The sequence below is a fragment of the Lepidochelys kempii genome, chromosome 1 (assembly GCF_965140285.1).
Source record: "Lepidochelys kempii isolate rLepKem1 chromosome 1, rLepKem1.hap1, whole genome shotgun sequence".
Lineage (NCBI taxonomy): Eukaryota > Metazoa > Chordata > Testudines > Cheloniidae > Lepidochelys > Lepidochelys kempii.
Window position 1 is genome coordinate 338,024,610 of NC_136380.1, and position 17,304 is coordinate 338,041,913.

Genomic DNA, 17,304 nt, shown 5'->3' on the forward strand with positions numbered 1-17,304 from the left:
AGAGACCTTGAGCCATTTGTAATGGTCCTCTAGGAGCAGTGAACTAAGATGTGGTGGTCATTCCAGGGGACAAACACTGGTGGGTCTTGAAGTTCTTACTCTAGTCTACTTCTGTGTCACTCTGTTGTACCCAAATACTTGATTTTACAAGAGAAAAAAAATTTTTTTTTTTTTAAATCAAGTCACTACACTTGTAGATGCTCCAGTATAAACAGACGTCCACACATGCCATTTAGTTTCATGGCAACAATAACCCAGAAGATATTAAGAGAAAATTGAGCTTTAAAACAAAGATGGGGGATAAAAACAGAACCTCAAATCCCTAAACAAGTTCATCTGCATTTCAGCATGCTCAAATTCAAATTCTTGGCCCCCAAACCCATACTAACAGTTGTGGGTTTGGGTCAGGTCCAACACTGGAGTGGGTATTTTTATTGGTTCCAGTTCAGAGGCAGCCAAAGTATTGTAAGACTCCAAAATGGCAGAAATCTTGGGTGAACAGCTGAGATTTGCCCCCTTCAAGGTATGGATCCGAGTCCAAGCCGTAGCCTTGATTCTGCCTCAGCCCCCATTGTAATCATCTTCCTCAGCACATCCCTATCATGGATACAAGCAATATGATCTGAAACCAGCTGAGAAGTCTCCTAGTTGAAGGTAGCAAAAAACTTAAGAACTCTGATTATTCTCTCCATTTTCCATGCACCAGAATGCCTCCTCCAGGCTTCACGCAACAAAAAAACCAGGCCAGATCCTCAGCTGGTAGAAACGGAGCTATGTAGATTTACATCATCTGAGGATCTGGACCAACATCCTGTGCAAAAAGGAATCAAATAGATGAATCCATTATTGGTTGCATGCCTGGGTAAAATGACAAAACCATTAGGGAAACAAATTTTAAACAGAAGCAAGTACAATTTGTTACCAGACTTGGCCATCACAGCAACACATTTTGTTATTTCCCCAACATGAATCAAAGGCTTGAAATTCTGCCTGACATGTCTTCTTATGTCACTAACTCTTTTGTCTTAAGGCGACTCATCAACTTGTTTTCCCACTGTATTAATAAGCTCTTAACAATGTGTGTCACTTCTTTTCTTTAACATTTCCTCTTTACTGTTTCCTCCCTGGGCGCTCTCCTTTGTTCAGAGAAGCAACAGACAACTCACCCACTATGGATGAGTCTCAGTCTCCAACTCACCAAAGTACTGATGAATAGAGGTATAGTAAGGGAATGTTTTGTTCTTTCATCCTTCTTCCCTGTAACGTGTGCTCTGCAAATGATTTTTGACATCCCAGTATCCATGAGAAGCAGACGTTTGGGTTGTGTGGGCGTTTGGATAGTGACAGCAAGGCTTTGCTCAGCTCCTGGAAGAGCAAGTTGGAAGCATTTGTAAACCTCGTCGGCATATGTGGGTGGTCCTTTCAGCAAGTCTGTAGCTCTTAGTTTTCCCTATGAAGGCAGGCTTCACGCCAGTTGGGGTGGGAATGCAAGTGGATAAGCATGGCTAGCCAAGGGTAGCAAGGGAAGCCCCTTTGCTTGAGACATTTCAAAGCAGTCTGGACAAAGTGCTGGGGAGTGTTTCTATTGAGATGAAGGGTGGCTTAAGTCTCCGGAGACTTGGGTTCAATTCCCAACTCAGCCACAGGCTTCCAATGCAGTCTTAGGGAAGTCGTAATCTGCCCTGTACCTCCATTCCTCATAAGTAAAATGGGGATAATTCTTTCCTAGCTCACAGGAGTGCTGATAAAATCTAAAAGATAAAATCTAAAAGGTTTTGGAACAAATTGATAAACTAAATAGTAATAAGTCATGAGGACCAGATGGTATTCACCCCAGAGTTCTGAAGGAACTCAGATGTGAAATTGCAGAACTACTAACTGTGGGATGTAACCTATAATTTAAATCAGACTCTGTACCAGATGATTGGAGGATAGTTAATTGACATCAATTTTTAAAAAAAGGCTCCAGAGGTGATCCCAGCAATTACAGGCCAGTAAGCCTAACTTCAGTACCAGGCAAACTGGTTGAAACTATAGTAAAGAACCAAATTATCAGACACATAGGCTAACATGATTTGTTGGAGAAGAGAGTCACCATGGTTTTTGTAAAGGGAAATCTTACATCAGCAATCTACTAGAATTCTTTGAGGGGGTCAACAGGCATGTGGACAAGAGGGATCCAGTGGATACAGTGTACTTAGATTTTCAGAAAGCCTTTGACAAGGTCCCTCACCAAAGGCTCTTAAGCAAAGTAAGTTGTCATGGGATAAGCTCTCATGGACTGGTTAACCTTTAAAAGATAGGAAACAAAGCATAGGCATAACTGGTCAGTTTTCAGAATGGAGAGAAATAAATAGCGGTGTCCCCCAAGGGTCTGCAGTGGGACCAGTACTGTTCAACATATTCATAAATTATCTGGAAAAGGGGATAAACAATGAGGTGGCAAAATTTGCAGATGATACAAAACTACTCAAGATAGTTAAGTCCAAAGCAGACTGCAAAGAGTTACAAAGGGATCTCACAAAACTGGGTGACAAGGCAACAAAATGACAGATGAAATTCAATGTTGATAAATTCAAAGTAATGCACATTGGAAAACATCATCCCAACTATAAATATAAAATCATGTGGTCTAAGTTAGCTGTTACCACTCAAGAAAGAGATCTCGGAGTCGCTGTGGATAGTTCTCTGAAAACATCCACTAATGTGCAGCAGCAGTCAAAAAAGCGAACAGAGTGTTGGGAATCATTAAGAAAGGGATAGATAATAAGACAGAAAATATCATATTGCTTCTGTATAAATCCATGGTTCGCCCACATCTTGAATACTGCGTGCAGATGTGGTTATCCGATCTCAAAAATATATATATATATATATATATATACACACACACACACACAGGAATTGGAAAAAGTTCAGAAAAGGGCAACAAAAATGTTTAGGGGTACGGAACAGCCTCCATATGAGGAGAGATTAATAAAACTGGGACTTTTCAGCTTGGAAAAGAGACAACTAAGGGGGGATCTGATAGAGGTCTATAAAATCACGACTGGTTTGGAGAAAGTAAATAAGGAAGTGTTATTTACTCCTTTTCATAACACAAGAACTAGGGGTTACCAAATGAAATCAATAGGCAGCAGGTTTAAAACAAAGAAAAGGAAGTATTTCTGCACACAATGCACAGTCAACCTGTGGAACTCCTTGCCAGAGGATGTTGTGAAGGCCAAGACTATAACAGAGTTCAAAGAAGAGCTAGATAAATTCATGGAGGATAGGTCCATCCATGGCTATTAGCCTCTGTTTGCCAAAAGCTGGGAATGGGCAACAGGGGACTTAGCAAAGCAATGAACTAGTCATGCCGTGAGTACACCAGCAACAGTTTCCTTGTCTGGTGTAGAGGTGCCCCAAATATAAGACATTCGCTAACTGAGCAGAAACACGCTATGAAGCTTTTGAAAGTCTGTCTGATGAGGCAATCCCTGTGTGTCACCATGAGACCTTTATATTGTGAGGCGGTGGTGGCATTATGTCAGCATGTTGCGATGCATCATCCATCACTGTGTAACACCACAACACCAAGATGCCACAGCACCATGCTCCATCAGAACCTCCTCTGGTCACCAAAAGTCACTGTCGTCACACAACAACGTTAATGTCTTTAATCCTATATGATAGCGTGAGCCTCTTGTTTATGAAGTCACTGATGGAAAAAAGCCATCCGGAGGTCTGGCCACTAGTTTCCTGGCCTATCCTGTTCGAATGATTTCCAAGGTCCACTCGTCCTAGTCAGAGATTCAGCCCTGACAAAGGTTTTCACATGTTGGCAGCTATGTGTGAGAGGTGCTGCAGAGAAGCACTGAGATGACAGCACAAGTCCTTCCACTCCCCTTTAAGTCAGTCAATAAAAGAAGCAAGGTTTTATTCCCCCATCTCAATGACCAAGCGCACAATCCTCCAACCCTGGCCCCTAGGCAGAGGAGAGAAGAGCACCCTACAGAGAATCACTCCAGGGAAAAAACCTCCTACTTATGAAGGATGAGACATCAGTGGCTGCTGCTAGAATGTGAGAGAGAACCAGTGCACATATCAAGTTGCATGCATATATACAGATGAGCAAATATACCCACACTTTATGCTCTGGTAGAGAGGGTTCTTCCTCTAGCTACTCAGCCACCATCTCATTTAGGGACAAATGCATGTAGAAGCAAGTAATGGTGCATGTACTTTTGCACTAGACATGACCCCTGTCTTTTCACCCATCAGTCGTATCAAAAGCGCCCATGAGAACAGGTGCTACCTGCTAGAGGCTTCTCTTGGCCTCTAAATGGCGAAAATAAGACAGATACACAATTCTGTGCATTCCTTTGTGAGGAGGGGCCGTGAAATGTCATTTGAACTCGGTTTTGTCTAGAGAAATTAGCTTAACCCAAATTGGCATGGAGAGATCCGAGTGAGAACTGTTCACCCAGCACTGCTTCTGCTAAGGTGAGCTGTTCTGGAGAGGACTCCCGGGTGGCCCCTCCTCGCTGAATCCGCCCCAGTTGCCTGCTCCATGGTTGCCTGCAGAACCAGCACCAACCCAAAGTGCCAATGAGCATGCTGCATTGTCTTTCCTTTCCCACTCTTGCCACATGGCGGAGTGCCTATGGTTGAATTTTTGCATGACCTCTTGCCATAGCATTCGTTCTAATGGCAGTCTCCTTTCCTCTGTAGGAACTACACCGATAGCTGTTTCCTGGATTCTCCCCTCTATCCAGAACTAGCAGATGTCCAGTGGTATGGACAGGAAAAAGCCAAGCCTGGGACTCTAGTGTGAACCCCTGACCTCAATCGGATCACATCAATGCCATTCTGAGATCACCTCACTGCCTCTCATTTGCCTTACCCAGATGCACTGTCGCCCGGCACCAGCTTCAGTGCTAAGCACTTTTCCCGAAATGCGATTCAAGACGCCATTACCGATACTGGCCCCCAGGATGCTTCCGCAGCCACCAACGGATAGCAGTGTTTCAAAGCAGATTGCCATGGACTGAGATACAACTCCGCTAGCTCAAAGGGCCGGGGGGTGGGGACAACATATATGAATAACTATGTTAGCAGCCAGATGGCAGGGTTTTTTTTCTTTAAAATACTGAAAGCCTTTCAAGGTATAAATACAATCTTACTGGTCTATGGCATGGGAAAATAGTAAGATTTCTACAGCTTGCAGTCTGAAGCCAACAGAACATTAGTTAAGAGGGCGAGAAACAGTGGTTGTGAAATATATTCCTTACTCCTGAAGTATTTATTTGGAGTAAAGAAAAGCTCCTCTTGCTTCAGAGATGTATCAGAATATCGCAATCAGTTCAGTGCTGCCAAGATCACAGAATTCCTACGAGACAAGAGCATGGGCAGCATCTCTGTAATGACCGCCTACAATTTGGAAACTGTTTTTACTTCCTTCCTCACTTCAAGCCCTTCCAAAAAATAAAACAACAACCACCACCACCCACTGGGATGAAGACACACCAGAACTCTGGGCTGGGAGCGTAAAATCAGTCTTGAAAAGCTACTGTTTAAGCTGGACAGACACAAAGGTTTACAAAGGTATTATCTAAAGCAGAGGCATGTACGGCTACTCTTAGCATCTCTGGCTAACCACCACCACAGAGAGTTTTGGTTTGGGTTTTTTTTGTAACACTTATGATAAATTAAGGTGAAAATTGCCAAGAGCCGTTCTGTGAATAGAAATAACCAATAAAGGATATCCTATTTATGCACAAAGTGTTTCACATGAAATCAAAGGAAAGCACATTACAAGCTAATCGACATGGTAAAGCCACATTAGCCTAATAGTTCCGATTATTACGCTCTTGGTAGCGCCAGTGTAGCAAAGGGCTCCTCACCAAAGTATTGCTGTCCAAGGGACCCCACTATGTCATACAGCGGAAGGGTTCCGTCTTGTTGTCTACTAACCAGCAGACCAGGCAAATTTTCAGATTGCAAGAAGGGACCATAATAAATCAAAGCTAATTAATTGGTAACCTTGATGCACTCGACGCAGACTCTAGTTGTCCACAGCTACCAAAAGGAAACATCGGAGAGAGTCGCGGCAGGTTTACATGCACTTTGGAGCAACGCTTTACACACGTGGAGCCATCCAGCGGCCTCAAAGACACTTTTGTAGTGAGCTAGCACGCAAGCTAGGTGGGGGGTTGAAGCTGGCGCATCTTGTCTCCGCTACGGCGTTTTATTGCCGCTAGATGGGGCGGGGTTCTCGCCCCATTTGTGCATGCGGATGATGATTTCCTATGGGAAAGGCAATTAAAGAAATGGCTGGAGGGGGTTACTTTGTGAAAAGCAGAAACTGATGTTAGCTTTAGTTTGAAGAAATAAAGTCTGCTTGCGTGCGTGTGTTGGAAGAATAATGCTAGTCTACCAGACAAGGAGGGCAGGAAATTTAAAACCAAACTTGCGGGCTGCCACACCTTTTTCTTGTAATAGTATCGCTGGAAAACTGTTTTACCAGAAGCTTGCAAGAGCACAGATTCCCAATAACTAGGCTTAGAAAGATTAGGGGTAGGGAGAGTGTTTAAAAATGAATGTTAGCAGTTACTACGAGTGCTTGTTTCTACACGTATTGACTTATTTTAATACTCTGCACTTATCTGCTACCTTGCAGTCTCCCAATACTCCTGGGAGGCACTGTAGGAGCTGTGGCTGGGGGCAAGTGAGGCACGGGGCGGTTATCTGACTTGCCCAAGAGCACGTAGGAAGAAATAGAACTCAGATCTAACTTCTGTGCCGTTAGCTATAAAAATTACCTCTCCATAGAGCTGACAAATTTTTGCACTGGCAAGAAATTTAAATTTAAAACACTAAAGCCTCTGTTTGCCAAAAGCTGGGAATGAGTGACGGGATGGATCACTTGGTGATGACCTGTTCTGTTCGTTCCCTTTGGAGCATCTGGCATTGGCCACTGTTGGAAGACAGGACACTGGGCTAGATGGACCTTTGGTCTGACCCAGTATGGCCGTTCTTATGTACTAATCATTCCAAACCTAATGTCTGCGGAAGTCAAGAATCATTAGATATTCAGAAATAAAAAACATAGTTGGCAATAATAATCAATCTTGCTAACCCAGCACTAGGCGGATCTGACAACCAGGAGAGTGCACCTGTTCATCTAAAAGTGCAAGTATAACAAATGTGTTTAAATTTTCCCTCTCTCTAAATATGAATTGTTAACGAGCGGCTTGTTCTTATAGGCCCTCTTCTGTTTTTGGATGGAGAGAAGACATCATTGATTAATATACGTTGCTGATTAAACTCTAATCCTTCCAAGTCTAACTACAAACAGAGGGCCCAAGTTAATCACCAGGCAGGAATTAGCCCAAGAAGTTCACGGGCTTTGAGCAACTGTTTATATTTTCATTTCCCTGGTAAATAATTTTTCTGTGTAGCCTTTTTTATTTAAAAGGATTCACGCCCAGCAGCACAACAGGGCCTCTGGACACTACTGTAATACAAATTACTAATCAAAATTAATTGCTCCAGAATCCGAGCAGGCCTGCAGTTTTGCACAAGGGCAAAGAGGTGGCAGCCCTGAAGTGCATGATGTTGTAAGTCACATTGCAAACAATTTGGTCAGCCTGCATTGCCAACAGGCTTGAGGTGAGAAAAATCTTTTGAGAAACGGATTGGGTTTTGCGTTGTGGTCTGCTTTTCTGGTTTGCAATCAAGGCACACGTGAGCCAGTCTGGTAGTAAAGACAGATTAAGTAAAACAGGTTTTACTGTTTAGCTCAATTCAATTCTACACAAATGTACATACAGTGTTAATCAAATTAGATTAACATGGTTAAGTATAACATGGAGGGGTAAAACAGAACTGTTATATACAAGCACTTGACTACCAACTTACCAGCCTCTCTCTCTCTTTTTTTTTTTTTTTTTTTTTAAATAAAGGCCCTTTTTGGATATAAAGCCACTCTTACCGTCTTAGTCTCTACATATGAAACTCCCTTGGTTTAGCCAGAAGCATGGTGTATGCATACACCAGGCCATATTGTGAGGCAGGGTTTATTTTTAAATGATACTATATGCAGTCGAGTGTTGAAAAGGTCACATTTGTTTTCCCTCTGTATTAGTTTTAGTTTTGGACATAGCAAACCCCATTCAGGTGCTATCAGATGACCAGTTACTGCTTAGTTAACTAGATGTAAAGTTTTACATATATATTAATGTCAATAGTTTTATTACAAGTTGTGTAAAATGGACTCTCTAGTTTAAAAAAGGAAAAAATTAGGTCTCTCTCTGAAACTGACTTTAGAGCATGTAAAATGATTTTACTGGATTCTGTTCACCTGTAATCAAGGGACAAATATGTATGGTGTAGAAAAAGTTGCAGAATTTAAAAAAAAAAAATCTGCTTTTAATTTATTCTTTTTGTATTAAGAATTTGTATAGTTACCTTTACATTTTGCAGAACAGTGTTGTCAACACTTCCTTATTAAAGCATTTTCAAAATGAAACGTTGCAGCGGCTCTTTGAGATATTAAACGAGGCTGAACAACGCTCTCCTCTCTGGGTACGTTCATTGTCTGGCTACAGCCATAGCAGAAGCCTGTAGACACTGCAGCCGAGAGATTCGAAAGTAACCTGTGATTTTATGTGCCTACCTCGAGACCTTTAGTGGGAAAGTGCTTGGAAAACTCTTTTCGTTTGTAGTTTTGCCCAATATCTGCAACCTGTTGTCGTAAGGAAGGACAACGTAAGTGTCGCTCTGGGGCTATCTTGGGTGGTGGGAAATTACGTTGCTCATTTTAAGGACAGTACCTAGGACCTGGTGGCAACAATATTCCATTCTTAATACATAAAAATAATCAAACCAATGGGGCTTCTAACATGGTGCAAGGGCATTATCTGGTTCCCAGAGAAGAAGGGGTTAACTTCAGCTGTTTCCCTCCCTCGTGGGGAGGACTATGAATTGGGTGCTTGGGAGTCAGAGGAGATGGCCTGGGGGAGGCTCCTCTCCCAAGGTCAGAGGGTCTGGACTGAATGCCAGCTTGGAAGAGTTTTCTGTTACTCTTTTATGCCCATGTTAACATACGCTGATTTGAGATTAAACGCATTGTTCCTGAAAGAAACGTCCCCCCACTGCCTACGCCTGGGGGTGGATGGGAGTTGTACTGAGTCACTGCAACTTAGAACCTTTCACAGGCAGATTTCCCCCTTGATGGGGGGATGGGACACTCTTTGCAGAGGGGCTTAGGACCAGTTTAGGGGTTGTCCGGCTCTGCGCTGTGTGGGAAATTGGCAAGCAACCACTACAAGTACCAGAAATTTTCACCAGCTCCCAGACAAGATCTAACATGATTGCAAAATCCTCTAGGCAGAGATCTCGTCTCTGTGCATTTCTGTGAAGTGCCCCTCAGACCCATGGCCCTGTATAAATATTAAATAAAACACCCAGAAGTAGCAGTACCTGTCTCAGATTTATGGGTGTTCTCTGGGCCAGGACCTTGCAGCTGGTCTCCTTATGGAAATCGTATGGCCACCCAAACCACCCCTGCAAACACCTGCTACACCGGGAACAACATCACGCGTGCCATTAAGGCGCCAATAAAGAAGCCTTGCTACTAGCACCTAGTGCCTCCCACCGCAATGTGGGAAAGAACCACCAGGAGCGCTGCGGAAGAGTCTGCCACATTTACAATCATGAGGTGTTTCTGTGATGCGGAAAACACAGCTCTGCTCACAGCCTGAAAGTCCAGACCAGCACTTGGGATAGGGCTGGCTTAAAGAAAGCTGCCCACTAACACCCTGGAGGCCAAATACAACTACAAATCAGTAGCCATTACAACCTCCCACTCTGCCTTCCTCTAGTACCTAGACTCCCCCTCTCTGAGCTCCGATAAGGGCGTCTTCCCTAATGGTTCCTTTCGTCTTCTTCACCCACTCCAAGAATTTATTCACACCTCTCCGTACACCAGAAATAGCCTCCCGGGCAATAGGTGCCATGTCCCCAACAGACACTCCTAGAAAGCCCGGGTGCTGTTTACACAGCCTGTACACCATGGGGTTTTAGTCCAAAGTGACACGGTGTCTTGTAGCCACGCTGACTACAGAGTGCAAGCTCTTGGGTCAGGGACCAGTTTCTTGTTTGCCACAGCTCAGCCACTGGCCAGCAGAAACTGTAGCCAGTGCCAGCTACGTGGAATAGCACTATGCTGGCCCTACTGAGTAGTAAGCTGTATGACTTTACCCTTCACCCAGGGGGCTGAGTCAGAAGGCTTTTTATAGCCAGATTTGAAATAAGCATCTTTGTAGCCATACTACTTAGCACCAATAACAGCTTTCAGCCAGGGTAGGAAAGTTTTATTAGCCCAGTTTGCAGATAGGAAAACTGAGCCAGCGGTCAAGTCGTTTGCGTTAAACTAGCTCAGCACATGCCAGGGTTCCTTCCCCGCTCTGAACTCTAGGGTACAGATGTGGGGACCTGCATGAAAGACCCCCCGAAGCTTACTCTTACCAGCTTAGGGTAACAACTTCCCCGAGGTACAAACTTTGCCTTGTCCTTGAACAGTATGCTGCTGCCACCACCAAGCTTTTTAAACAAACAGGGAAAGAGCCCACTTGGAGACATCTTTCCCCAAAATATCCCCCCAAACCCTACACCCCCTTTCCTGGGGAGGCTTGAGAATAATATCCTAACCAATTGGTTACAAAATCATCAAAGACCCAAACCCTTGGATCTTGGAACAATGGAAAAATCAGTTAGGTTCTTAAAAGAAGGATTTTATTAAAAAAAAAAGAAAGGTAAAAATTATTTCTGTAAAATCAGGATGGAAAATACTTTACAGGGGATTCAGATTCAAAACACAGAGGATCCCCCTCTGAGCAAAACCTTAAAGTTACAGAAAACAGGAATAAACCTCCCTCTTAACACAGGTAAAATTCACATAAAACAAAAGATAAACTAATCCGCTTTGCCTGGCTTACCTATACTGGTTGCAATATTGGAGACTTGGATTAGGATGGGTTGGAGAAGATGGATTTCTGTCTGGCCTCGCTCAGGCCCAAGAGAGAACAACCAGGTAAACAAAGAGCACAAACAAAAGCCTCCCTCCCCCCCCCCCTTCCAAGATTTGAAAGTATCTTGTCCCCTTATTGGTCCTTTGGGTCAGGTGCCAGCCAGGTTAGCTGAGCTTCTTAACCCTTTACAGGTAACAGGATGTTGCCTCTGGCCAGGAGGGATTTTATAGCACTGTATACAGAAAGGTGGTTACCCTTCCCTTTATATTTGACAGCACACAAGCTGGCTCCGACTGCAGATACTGGTGAGGTGCTCCTTACTGGGCAGAGGCTACGGCAACAAGAGCCCTAAGTTAGGGGTTGGCCAAACTGCACGTGGCAAAGTTTTCTGCTACCCCCCCTCCCGGGCAGTGGGTTTTCTGGGAGTGCAGCTCTAGCCCTCCAAGAGCCTGAATATGGTGTGCTCTTTGGCGTATTACTTTACCCTCTTAAACATCTGTCTAGCAGCGTAGGTCTAAAATTGGAATAACTTTAAATCGGTTTTTCAATAGCATTAAAAACAAAGCACCTCATTTCTTCACACTCTAAGGCCCTCAGGAGGGTGACCGGCCTACCTTTGTGTTTGTACAATAGCAATGGGCACAATGGGATTTCCTCTGCTAGCCAGGGCCTCTGGATGCTACTTCAATGCCTTTAGGCTAAGAGTGTTCTTTAAAAGCTGCCCTTTTGGTGTGGCACACAAAAATACCAAGGTTAGCCAGTCGTGCAGCAACACCCTCAAGTAGGCCTAGATTACAGCACTAGCCTTGTTCCTGTGTGACCTCAGGCGAGTCCCTTCGTCTCACTGGGCCTCAGCTCCCCATCTGTACACCATTTCCCTGCTCCGCAGGTTGGGAACGTGAGCACGGTGCGAGCTAAATGCACCAAACCCAGTGTCACTCAGCCTCATGTCTACACTGCATTTTAAAAACCCACAACAGCAGCTTGGAGACCAGGTCTACACAGTCTCTGGAGCTGGGGTTGCACGACGGTGCTAAGAATAGTTGCAGAGCCTTTTGGGCTCAGGCACTGAAGCCTGGCGAGTGGAGTGGGATTCAGTGCCTGTGCGTCTACACACCTGGTTTTAGCACCAATAGCGTGAGCCTCGCAAGCCCAAGGCTGCAGGGTTTAAAACACAGTGAAGCGGTACCCTCAGATATCGTGGCAATGGGCACCACATAAAGTACCTTATAGCACAAGTCAGCCACGTGTCTAGTGTTGTCCATGGCAATTGTTGTCCGTAGCTACCGGCGAGGTGCTCCGCTCTGGTTCGATGATGATAACAGTCAGCTGCGTGCGTGTTCCCTCTGTGTGCTGCCCCAGCTCTGCGCAGATAGCTGACACAGCAGACCCCGAGAGAACCCCCCAAAACCACAGACTCTAGTAAGGTACGAAGGAACCCGAGCCAGGTTTATTGTCAAACGAAGCACAGTAATAGTTCCCTATAGACTACACAGGGCATACGACGAATTTGCGCTCTTTGGCAATGGACACAGCTTAGTCAGTGGCAGGACACTCCACTGCCCCCCTGGCTGGACAAAGATGTGCGCTCCCGGACCTGCTTTTATACCGTTGCAGGACAGATTACTCATCATAGTTCAAACGAATCTATCCATCATGTTCTCCTTTTGACCCTGTCTTTAAGATGCACCTGCCTGTTCCTTCTTTTGTCTGTGGAGTGTCTTGCTGCCGTCTTGGCGCAAGTTCCCCTCATTAGCACATATGTGTGTGTGCGCGTGTGCTTCTAACAACCTTTTCTTGCCACTGTCTGAGAGTGGGACCTGCCTCTGGCTCACAGCCCAGATTTACTTAACACTGCCTGGAAGTGCTTTGGTTCAGGCTTTACTTTGGTTCAGGCTTCAGGCCTCAGACTAGGCCTCTGATACAAGAATTAATGTTTCAGGGCCTCCTCTTACTACAGCAATCGTCTCACTACAGTCAAAAACCAATAGTGCCCATGCACCCTGAAAATAAACCTGCCTAGCTTGTCCTTCAACTTCCAGCCTCCGACTGTAGCCAGAGGAACAGTAACTTGAGAGAGGGAGGGGAAGAGCCCACCATGATCACCCTCAATAAAGGCAGCAGATTAGGCTCAGGAAGCCACTCCTTAGCTATGTAAACAAACGGGGGGAGGGGGATTCTGGTGGTGGCATAAAATGCTCCATTTACCCTCCATCAATTCATTGCCAATTTACAGCCTGCTTGCTTTGGGGGCTGCAGCAAAATGACGTTTTGGTTTATTTTTCCTACATAATTGATGCACACGCCCTTGTTATAGAATACATTTATATCAGTAAATGTCATACCTTGTTGAGGACAAAAGGGACCGGTATGATCATTCTTGCATAACATATGTCATAGACATGAAGGAGCACAATTACTGTGCATTACTAAATAGCAGAGAGTCTATGCCAGGGATGGGCAAACTTTTTGGCCCAAGGTACACATCTGGGTGCAGAAATTGTTTGCAGGGCCATCACTGTAGGACTGGGGCAGGGGGTTGAGGTGCAGAGAGCAGGAGGGGGGTCAGGGCAGAGGGTTAGGGGACTCAGGGAAGGGGGTTGGGTGCGGGGCGCAGGAGCGGTTCGGGATGCGGGCTCCAGCTCAGTGCCACTTACCTCAAGCAGCGCCAGGGTGGCAGCAGTGCGCAGCGGGTCTAAGGCAGGCTCCCTGCCTGTCCTGGCGCCGTGCTGCTCCTGGAAGTGGCCAGCATGTCTGGCAGTGGCTCCTGGGAGTGGAGTGGGGTGGGGTGGGGCAGGCGGCTCTGCCTTGTGCTGCCCTTGCCTGCGGGTACTACCCCCAAAGCTCCCATTGGCTATGGTTCCCTGCTCCTGGCCAATGGGAGCTGCGGCGGGCGGTCCCTGTAGGTAAGGGCAGTGCACAGAGCCCTTTCCTCTGCCCTGCCCCCACACGGACCGCAGGGACGTGGTGCCGGCCGCTTCCGGGAGCAGCACGGGTCCAGGGCAGGCAAGGAGCCTGCCTTACCTCCGCTGCGCCATGGGGCTGGATTGAAAGCCCTGATGGGCTGGATGTGGCCCGTAGGCCGTAGTTTTCCCTCCCCTGGTCTATGCACACAAGGTTGAATTATATTAGGTCATGTTCTTGGAGCAGGAAGACAGATTCCAAAGATGGTGCTTAGTCTTAACAGGAAGTAGGAAGAGTTAAACAGAGCAAACTTTTCCCAACTTACTTTAGACAGTAGCCAAAGTATGAAAAAGTGAGACGCACACTGAAGTATTGCCAGCTCTCACCATTTTTATCACACTATTTGGTATTTTTTCTTGAGCCCCAGCTCCTGGTGGTAAGTGACTATGTGAGCTGCTCAGCGTTCGTTTAAAAAAAAAGTTTCTAGTCCTCTTGGCTGCAGGGAAAAGCTTGAAAATCTGAATCCTTAAGACTCAAAAGAATGTAAAAGACCCACAATTTATTATTTTTGAAAATCTCATTATTTTTTGGAGCCTAGCTCACAATACTTGAACACTTGGGGTTGGCAGGACTGCATTCTGTTGGTTTTAGTAAACTACCCTTAGATTTGGACTGATTAGATTTTCATCTCTGAATATCAATTAACCATTCATGTATAGTTTGTATTCTGGTAGCAGGAAGAGGTCCCATTCAGAACTGGGGGCTGTAACAGGATGTGCTCTGGTCCTTTAAGGGACGCTTGGCTCCAGTCCAGGTTCAGGCATTCTCTGGGATGTGGCCCTGTGAGCTGATGGAAGGTATAATCTGAACCATGTGACTGGAGGCTGGGACGATATAAGGCTAGAATCTCACTAAGCCTAGCGAGACTAAGGACAAGGCAAGATTCAGAGAGGGGTTCTGCCCCAGAGAGCAGGGGAAGCAAGCAAGCCAGGAGGGGCTATGAAAAAGAGCCCGTAAAGAGGCAGGAAAGCTTCAGGGAAGGGAAAGGTGCTCAAGGCCATTGAGAATAAGGGGTTGGGGAGGAGGTTTAGAGACAGCCAAGACAGACAAGGACCTGAGAAGGAAGCCGCTCAGAGGTGATAGCTGTAGCCAGGATGGGATGAAGGATTAATACGCAATTCTATGTCAGAAAGACTACTAAGGCCAGGAAGGGTTGAAGGACAGTTCTGCACTTGGACTCAGAGAGTCAAGCTACCAGTAGGAAAACAGAGGCCTGAATTACCCAACTGGCACGAGGCCTCTTCAGAGCGGAGTGAAAACTGAGGCAGAGATGCATGACCTGCTGCTGTGCTGGTGGCTGTCCAAACCCAGGAACAGATGCCCCTGCCCCTAAGCCCTTACGGTTATTTTTCTTACCACCCAAAAGCACTGCCTACATCTCTGTCCGCAGAGAGAAACCAATGGAGAGGGAAAGTCACCTATGGCCTGGTGGAGGTTTGCTGTTGGTGTTATGAATCTTGACTCGTCATTAGTCCTCCTGCTCCTAGAGACCACAGTCATTGGTACGAAAATACCCTGGCTACATTAAAGGCCCCATCCTGCAACCCTCACTCCCATGATTAACAGGTTGTCTTAAGTCGGAGCAATCAGGTTTCTTGTGTATGAGTAAGGGCTACACTTTATATACATTATGGTAGTGCCTGGAAGCCTCAAACAAAATGAGAACCCCAGTGTGCTAGGCACTGGACAAACACAGTGAGAGTGTCACTGCCGTTCCTAAAATCAAGAGGCAGGACTGACCAACAGTAGAGGAGGAACTGAGGCACAGAGATTAAGTGATCTGCCCAAAGTCACACAAGACGCCTGGTAGCAGAGTCAGGATTTGAACCCAGATCTGAGCTCCAGTCTAGAGCTTTTGCTACAAGACCATCTTTCTACTCTAAGGCTACAGGATCAAGGCCTCCTCTGAGTAAGACAGTTTCCTGCTAATGCAAAAACGGTCAAAAAGATCTTAAAAATATACAGGCATCTGGTGAAATCCAGAGGAAAACCCCAGACCTCTAACTCTGAACATACTGTGTCCTTCCAACCTGTAGAACAGCTTAACAGCTGCTGATTCTTGTTGGCTACATCCACCCTCTCAAACTATTTACCCTGGATTTTTCAGAGAGATACCGTTAACTATTTCAACACAGTCTGGAAGCTGTGATTTGGGCCAGTCCAGATGCGAGGAGCCTCAAATCTGTGATAAAAGCTGTTGCCATAACAGCGTTCCCATAGTGACACTCCAGGGACTGAAGCTGGCTCACACACTCGGGACAGCTGGAAGCTCTTACATAAAAATGCCTTGAGAAAGTATTTTTCAGTATCTAGGCTCTCAATACGGTGCCATTCCATAAACTGCAAGGGACTCAAGTTATTCTGTCTTGGGATCCGTTTGACTGGGAGGGCCATATTTTTGGGGCTGTCAGCAAGGAGACATTGCTTAAATTACATTCCTGCTGAAATCTGATTAGATTAAAGGAACATTCACATACAAAACCCAGGTCCCTCCAGGAGGAACATCCCCATTTAAACTATTAGCCACTGCAACATTAAAACAATCCTGGTTGTTCCTGAATGGAACAGGAGAGTTAGCTAATGGTGTTATAAATCTCCAAGGGAATCTGGTTCCCACTAATGCAAATACCATCATTCTGCCTTAAATCATTCCAGGGCTATTTACTTACTGTACCTTTCCAGGCAAAGTACAGTTCTTTTCAATCAGGGCCTGTAATGTGCCTAAATTATTTAGAGGGTTCAAAACTAAGGTCAAGCTAAAGAGGTAGGAACAGATCAACAAACCATCTGGGAGGATAAAGTTGTGGTGTTATAAATATTTCCTGTTGCACTAAACCCTCTCCAGGGGCGGTGTGTGTGTGTACAAAACCCATCAGGCTCAGTTATTAACCAGGCTTCCTAGTGTGCTCTCTTGACAACTGCCCAACTCCTCCCCACAAAAACCAGTCTGTTCTCTAAAGCCCTTTCCCTAAGCTCTTTTCACTGGCTCTTGCTTTTATTGCTTCTAAACCCATGAAGCTCTCTGTAAAAAGAAAAGGAGTACTTGTGGCACTTTAGAGACCAGCTCTCTGTGTTTTCTCTTGGGTTCCCATACTTCAGACTGAACAATTACTCTGACCAAAGATGCACTTAAAACTCCAGAGACTCCAGCAGGGCCAGGAGATTCCTCTAGAGACTCTGCTAAGTTTTCCAAAAGCAGAACTAGACACAAAGGATCAGCGCCTCACAGCACAATGAATTAGGAGGAAACAACTGTCTTCTAATAACACATTTCCCTTGCCCCCTTCACAGTTAGGATCAGGACTCAAATAAGCACCAACCTGCT

The 17,304-nt window shown here is 45.4% G+C and overlaps 1 protein-coding gene across 13 annotated transcripts in view; it reads left to right on the top strand.

The window, feature by feature from the left end:
* Positions 1–7,935, top strand: part of FRMD4A (FERM domain containing 4A) — a 563,503-nt gene extending 555,568 nt beyond the window's left edge. For 10 of the 13 annotated variants that reach the window (XM_073328715.2, XM_073328720.2, XM_078851170.1 and 7 more), the window contains one exon: positions 4,714–7,935. In XM_073328715.2, the coding sequence (XP_073184816.1) occupies positions 4,714–4,816 (103 nt within the window). In that variant the 3' untranslated portion in view covers positions 4,817–7,935. Of the gene's footprint in view, positions 1–1,146; positions 1,219–4,713 lie in introns of all 13 variants that reach the window. The other 3 variants (XM_078851172.1, XM_073328709.2, XM_073328718.2) reach the window with 1 other exon arrangement.
* Positions 7,936–17,304: the final 9,369 nt, after the last annotated feature.